Raw genomic sequence first — 7,319 nt, 5'->3', positions numbered from 1 at the left:
GACAAAACTGGTGATTCGAAACATCAAGTTTTCCCAGTTTATCGTAAGCGACATTTAGTTTAATTGTGAAGTCTGTAAAATTCTGCTATCGGGAATGAGCTTCACCCTAACATGGTAAAATTAGTTGATTTTCATGTGGTTTATTCTGTAAATTGTGATATTTGGGATAAAATTTTGTTCGTGTTTTATTTTGTCCTATAATTTCTATCCCTTCCAAATAATCCTGAAAGACAGCAACAACATATGAGCAATAGAGAGAAGATACCTCACACTGACTCCACCCACTGTGACATCATAATAATTGCATCCAAAACACTTCCAAACGTTTCGCCATTTTTATACATTTTTCTAAGCGCTCTTGTCATTTGAACATTTTGCTGGTCACAATAAATAGATTTTCTTTCAAAACGGTGTTGAGCTATTCATTGTCATATATTTATAGTAAATAGCATATTCGTGCAATGCAAGTAATTTAAAAATATTTATTTTAAAATGTTATGCAATTTTTTTTAATAATATTTACATCATCTGATTTCTTCAGAAATCACTGGAAACATCATTTTGCTTTGATTTGCATAGACTTTGATTACAGTCTTGTAGATTTCGTTCAGTCTTTCTGTACTTGCACAGTTGGAATCGAAATCAACGTCTTTCTTGCCAAATGAAAGGCGATTCCTTTTTCGTAGTAAGCACATTCGTTAATAAAGAAAGGGTGAAGCGTTTCTTCTTCCTCATATTTCACAGTCTCTCCAGAAAAAGACAAAAACACGGGGTCACCTTTCTTTAGGAGACTGAAGTCTCTGTCCTAGAAAATATATAACAAAGAGAGTTAATATGTGACCCTATCTGTGAAATCCAGGCTGAAGTCTCATAATCTAAAAGTTGGAGTATCAAAGTTTGATTTCAATTTTTGACATAACATTACATTTTTGTTTCTTTGCATTTATGTAAGTTAATTTTATGTGGAAAACATTAAATCACAAAGTATGATTAAAACTGAGTTTTTACAGACAGGGTCACTTTTTATTGAAATAAATTTCACAAACTAGTCCACCCTCCCAAAAAAATGAGAGATATCAGCACCTGCAACTGAGGGTGAATGGCTGCGGTAAGCTCCCGTGTCTCAGGATCTCTGGGATAATCAATGCTTTTATGAAGGGTGAAGACTTCAACATCCCCGCCTTCAAATACTGTACCTGTAACCATGAAGATAAAATAAGAAGTCATATTAGTAAAGTTATTATGACTGCATATTACATAAAAACAGAGGGAACTTATTTATACCAGAGTTAAATTTTTTGATCCAGTCCATTGTGACATCAACGCCCTCTTTCATTGCCTCATAAATGTCGGCCCTGATGACCCCGTGCGGCTGCGGCCCGGCCTCTATCGCTAGAGAAACCACATTTTCTCGTCACTTGATCGTGCATTTGCGAGTATACAAAAAGGAACAGCACTATAATTATCACAATCACTTACTAAAGCCATGTTTGGACACAGATTCCAACGAATATGCAGCACTAATGGGAACATCCAGCATCACAACTCTCACAGGCACTCTGGTTATCTTTGTCTTAAATGTGCACACGACAACACACATGTCAAAACACACATGCACACAAACACAAAACACACATTCTACTCAATGCTAAAAGCTTCCTACTGAGGTTTCCTTGGGGAGATCGTAAAAAACGTTTCATGCTTTAAGACGGGATGGCGTTGGTTGCTCTTGCCTGTAAGTGTTTGCAGATGTGCAAGGCCATCCAATCTTTTGTGTAAAGGATGAGGGTCAGACCCATGTTTGAAGTGGTGTTATGGAGGTCACAGATTAGGTCAATGGCATCTGCAGACTCTTTCGGCCCCAAAAGAGCGTTCAGTTCGTGAGCCCGCCGGACCTCATACGGGGTGTTGTCCGTAATAGCGGAGCTTAAAGAAAAAATGGTTTTAGAAAAAAAAAATATATAAATATATACTGGCAGACTATGATGCTTCTAATCTCACAATAAGATGGATGGATGGACGGACAGACAGGCAGATAGACAGATGATCTGATAAACAGAAAGTCAGACGATAAACAGAGAGAGAGAGAGAGAGAGGCAGATGGATAGACAGACAAACAGGGAGATAGACAGACAGGAAGAGAGAGAGAGACGGATAGACAGATAAACAGACAGAGAGATAGACAGACAGACAGGGAGATAGATGGGCAGATGGATAGACAGACAGACAGACAGAGAGACGACAGACAGACAGAAAGAGAGACAGCCCAATAAACAGATGGACAGGCAGATGGATAGACAGACAGATAATAAAACATACAGAGAGACAAACAGACAGAGAGAGAGAGAGAGACGGATAGACAGGCAGATGGATTGATAGACAGACGGACAGGGAGATAGACGGGCAGATGGATAGATAAACAGACAAAAAGATAGACACATTATTAACATAAAGAGAGACAGACAGACAGGGTGATAGACTGACAGAAAGAGAGACAGCTCGATAAACAGACAGGGAGATGGATAGCCAGACAAATGATTGACAAACAGAGAGACATACAGACAGAGAGAGAGAGAGACGGATAGACAGACAGACAAACAGGCTGAGAGATAGACAGGCAGGGAGAGAGAGAGAGATAGATGGATAGACAGACAGACAGAGAGATAGACAGACAGACAGACAGGGAGATAGATGGGCAGATGGATAGACAAAAAGACAGACAGAGAGAAGACAGACAGATAAACAGACAGACAGAAAGATAGACTGACAGAAAGAGAGACAGCCCAATAAACAGACAAACAGGGAGATGGACAGGCAGATGGATAGACAGACAGATAATAAAACATACAGAGAGACAAACAGACAGAGAAAGAGAGAGACGGATAGACAGGCAGATGGATTGATAGACAGACGGGCAGATGGATAGATAAACAGACAAAAAGATAGACACATTATTAACATACAGAGAGACAGACAGACAGGGTGATAGACTGACAGAAAGAGAGACAGCTCGATAAACAGACAGGGAGATGGATAGCCAGACAAATGATTGACAAACAGAGAGACATACAGACAGAGAGAGAGAGACGGATAGACAGGCAGATGGATAGACAGACAGATAAACAGGCTGAGAGATAGACGGATAGAAAGGCAGATGGATAGACAGATAGATGATTAACAGACAGACAGAGAGAGAGACGGATAGACAGACAGATAAACAGGCAGAGATAGACGGTTAGATAGGCAGATGGATAGATAGACAGAGAGATAGACGGATAGACAGGCAGATGGACAGACAGACAGACAGATAAATAGGCAGAAAGATAGACAAACAGATGATTAACATACAGAGAGAGAGAGAGACAGATAGACAGGCAGATGGACAGACAGATAACCATGCAGAGAGATAGACAGACCGACGATAAACCGACAGATAGAGAGACAGACAGACAGTGAGATAGACCGGCAGATGGATAGACAAACCGACAGAGAGATAGACTCTCTCATAGGGATGGATAGACAGACAGAGAGGTAGACAGACAGAGAGAGACTTTGATACTCCTCCTTATCTCACAATAACATAAATAAATTGATGGATGGACAGACAGATAGATACACAGGGAGACAGACAGACAGAAAGTTGGACAGACAGCAAGATAGACACAAAGAGACATTGACAGAGAGAAACAGACAGAGATAGATAGACAGGCAGACATATAAACAGACAAAGAGATAGACAGACAGACAGACGATAAACAGATAGACAGGCAGATGGATAGACAGACAGAGCAATAGACTGACAGAGAGATAGACAGATAAACAGACAGCGAGATAGAGAAGCAGACCAGATAGTTAGGTAAATTATGAGACTTAAGCCTGGATTTCACAGACAGGGTCAGATTTTAGCACCTTTTTAAAATATATACCTACCTTTAATATATAATTAATATATATAGTTTATACAGTACATATGTGGTAACATTTTGTCTATATGAAAATTTTCTATATTTTCATATTTCACCTCAATACTGCGCTGCTGAAGCAGCGGTTCATGTCTGTCTCGATGTATCTCCTGCACTCTTTCACGGCCCGTGGGTTTGCTTCTACTGTTGTGACAGGAACGGGCCACAGACTGTCCCCCTTCTGTTTCCTCTTTCGTTCCATCTCTCGCACCAGGTACACCCCCGAAAGCTCATTTCCGTGGGTACCACCACACACAGCAATACGCCCCAACGCAGGCAAAAAAGTAGACGCCATCTACAGCAGACAAAATAACGTGTTGTGTTTTCAAAAGGGCAAGGTCACAATATCATTTCAGATATAACATGTTTTTACTTTTGGAGATAAACTGCTAAATGAATAATTTTAAATGTTACATAAAACTGTTGCAGTAGACAACAGTTAATAGATAACAAACCAATCATTCTTGTGTCACAAAGGGAGTCAAAAGTACAAGGGACTTAAAGTCATTTATTCACCATTGCTTGCACAATAGTTATATAATGTATATAGTATATACATAGATAGATTAGTTTAGTTTATTTGTTAAACAGGGAGAATGCACATTAAGGAACATAATTGTAAATGTGCCAGAATTAGCCCAAAGGGCTATTTTTCATCTGTAGCCCCCTGACAGAATATTAAAAAGTCACCCTAAAACAAAATACATAGCATTAATTACACATATACACATAAAAAAAGAAAATAATAATATTAACAATAATAATAATAGAGAGAAAAAGAGGGGGGGGGGGATTAAATTAAATGGCAACAGGAACAGGCAAACAAGACCAAAAAACAATTTACACCAGGACATCAAATTTGTCAAGAGTGTAAGACTAATGTCGACAGTGCTGATTTGTCAGTAACCAGTTTTTAAGATGAAACTGAAAAGAACCAAGGGTGTGTTTATTTCTAATTGTTGTTGGGATGGAATTCCATTCCCTTGCAGCTTTAACTGAAAATACAGACTGACTGAATTTAGATTTTTTAAGAGGGATAATACAATCCCCTCTTTCTCCGCCCCTTGTAGATCGTAGAGAAGTTGTTCTAATATTAACAAACTGTTTAATTGGCGAGTTCAGGCTATGAATAGTCTTAAACAATAGACAAATATGTACATAATTAATCAAATTATCCCAGCTTAGTAAATTGTATTTTTTCAATATTAAGCAATGATGATACTGAACTGATTTCTTATCTAAAATTTTTAGCGATTGTTTATACAAGGATTCCAGTGGTTTCAGAGTAGTTGTAGTAGCTTGCGACCAAGTAGTAAAACAATACGTAATATGTGACATTATCATAGAATGCACATACATTAAAGCAGCTTCAGATGACATATAATCACGAATAAATCTAAAATTTGATATACTAAATCTCACTCTATTACACACCTTTTTGACCTGAGCCTTAAAAGAAAGTTTGGAATCAATCACAACACCGAGATACTTATATTCAGGTACAACTTGAATTTTTTTCCCCTGATATAAAAACATCTGGCACCTCACTCAAACTTTTAGATTTGGTAAAGAACATACTCACTGTTTTAGAGATGTTTAACTGTAAACAGCATTGTTCTAGCCAGGCTGTGACATGAACCAGGGATTCTGTAAGTTCATTTGCAACTTGTGACACACTACGTCCATGTATATAAATAACAGTGTCGTCCGCATACATTTGAATATTAATGTTAGGACAGATTGATGGAAGATCATTAATATACAACGTAAATAATAAAGGACCCAAGATAGATCCTTGTGGAACACCAGTATCTATACTTAGCGGGGCTGACCTATAACCCTGTATACCAACATACTGTGTGCGACCCAACAAATAAGACTCAATCCATCTTAAAGTATGAGGAGAGAAGTTAAAACCTAATAATTTAGATATAAGAATTCTATGATTTACCGTATCAAAGGCCTTCTTGAGATCAAGAAACACAGCCCTGACAACCCCTCCTGAGTCTAATAGAGACTTGACTTTTTCAGTGAGGTAGCAGTTAGCCATCTCTGTTGAATAGTTTGCTCTAAAGCCAAACTGCATTGGATGTAATGCACACAAATTAGAATTCAAATAATTAGTAATTTGTGCAGCTATCAATTTCTCTGCAACCTTTGAGACTATAGGTAAAATGCTAATAGGTCTATAATTATTAACAGAATGAGGATCACCACTTTTAAATATATCTCAAATAGTAGCCAAACAAACAGATCATAGTTTTTTTAAGCACCACAGAGACACTGTTTCACTGTTTATAAATGGTTTGCTTATACTGCAACATTCCCTGCAAAGCAAACTTCCTCAAATCTTCTTTGTCAGATGGTTTGGTTCCATAAAAACCTTTAGCACAAGAGAATCTTTGCAGCGTTAAATAAAGTTTTTACAGATTATAAAACACAGGAAGGAAGAACCCTTTTAAGCACCTCTATTTATAAAGGTATGAGATAATGAAAGTAAAAGCTTTATCTTAGTCTTACATTCTTTGGCAACATGTCAGGACTGCAAAAAAACCGCTTACCTTTGTGTTCAGGGCAGACGTAAAGTTGTTGCACTGCTCCCGCAAGTCGCTTTACATCTAATCTTGTTTGTGAGCAAAGTTGCACAAGACCTTTGAACACATGCATGCATTCAGGTGCCTCCCATATAACCAGATGAGACTTGCTACTCATACATAAACAAATAACATGTAAAGCATTGATTCACCTCTTGTCCAATGATAACTGTCTCTCTCCTCTATGCATCACCACTGGATCATCTTTCACACGTGCTGATGTAACAAATCTTACTTCCACCAGCCATGAAGCCGTCCCATGAAGCATTTGCTGACTCATACGTGCGCTATGATTGAGGGCGTGGGGAAAGAGGAAACAAGAAACAGATAGGGGGAGGAGAAACAGCAATGCTGTTCAAAGTAGCTCCATATAGTTCAATATGGGGTTGTAAACCGTGCTGTTTGCATTGCTCTGCCAATTAGTTCAAACCGGTATTTCTGCACATGCTACCTCCTGAGAGTGGAACAAGATGTGAAGTGCAGGGTCTGGTTACTATTAAAAACAAGTAATACCTGTTTGAATCCAGCTGTTATGACTTAGTGACTTTAAAGTGATAAAAGAGTTCTCAGACCAGAGATTAGACACTTAAATAATATTTGATATCTTTAATAAAGGCAAAGTAAGTTCAAAACAAAGATTGAAATCAAACTTTGATGCTCCTTTTCTTATAGTTTCACAGACAGCGTCACGTTCAAAAGGCACTGTGTCTTGTCCTGAAAAAAACTTTGGGGTGGACTACCAAGCAGGCCCGGGCCCGGCTCC

The 7,319-nt window shown here is 38.4% G+C and overlaps 1 protein-coding gene across 3 annotated transcripts; it reads right to left on the bottom strand.

The window, feature by feature from the left end:
* Positions 1 to 468: 468 nt before the first annotated feature.
* On the bottom strand, positions 469 to 7,093 carry LOC129444061 (N-acyl-aromatic-L-amino acid amidohydrolase (carboxylate-forming) B). 3 transcript variants are annotated; one of them, XM_055204420.2, is made up of 8 exons: positions 6,709 to 6,882; positions 6,524 to 6,613; positions 4,022 to 4,257; positions 1,734 to 1,926; positions 1,480 to 1,573; positions 1,285 to 1,392; positions 1,084 to 1,196; positions 469 to 805 (listed from the first exon to the last, which is right to left on the bottom strand). In XM_055204420.2, exons 3-8 carry the CDS (start codon positions 4,255 to 4,257, stop codon positions 608 to 610), a joined length of 942 nt encoding a protein of 313 aa, XP_055060395.2. In that variant the 5' UTR covers positions 6,524 to 6,613; positions 6,709 to 6,882; the 3' UTR covers positions 469 to 607. The 3 variants fall into 3 exon arrangements, with proteins under 3 accessions (XP_055060395.2, XP_055060393.2, XP_055060396.2); XM_055204418.2 differs by having other exon boundaries at positions 6,524 to 6,586; positions 6,709 to 6,881; XM_055204421.2 differs by lacking the exon at positions 6,524 to 6,613 and having other exon boundaries at positions 6,709 to 7,093.
* Positions 7,094 to 7,319: the final 226 nt, after the last annotated feature.

The sequence above is a fragment of the Misgurnus anguillicaudatus genome, chromosome 3 (assembly GCF_027580225.2).
Source record: "Misgurnus anguillicaudatus chromosome 3, ASM2758022v2, whole genome shotgun sequence".
Taxonomy (NCBI): Eukaryota; Metazoa; Chordata; class Actinopteri; order Cypriniformes; family Cobitidae; genus Misgurnus; species Misgurnus anguillicaudatus.
Note: the sequence above shows the minus strand (reverse complement) of the source record. Positions and strands in the feature narration are given on the sequence as shown.

Coding starts and splice junctions, on each gene's coding strand:
- LOC129444061 (XM_055204421.2), bottom strand. CDS start 4,257: ATGGCGTCTACTTTTTTGCCTGCGTTGGGGCGTATTGCTGTGTGTGGT. Junction 1,393..1,479: donor TGTGTCCAAACATGGCTTTA/GTAAGTGATTGT, acceptor TGGTTTCTCTAG/CGATAGAGGCCGGGCCGCAG. Junction 806..1,083: donor CCATTCACCCTCAGTTGCAG/GTGCTGATATCT, acceptor TATATTTTCTAG/GACAGAGACTTCAGTCTCCT.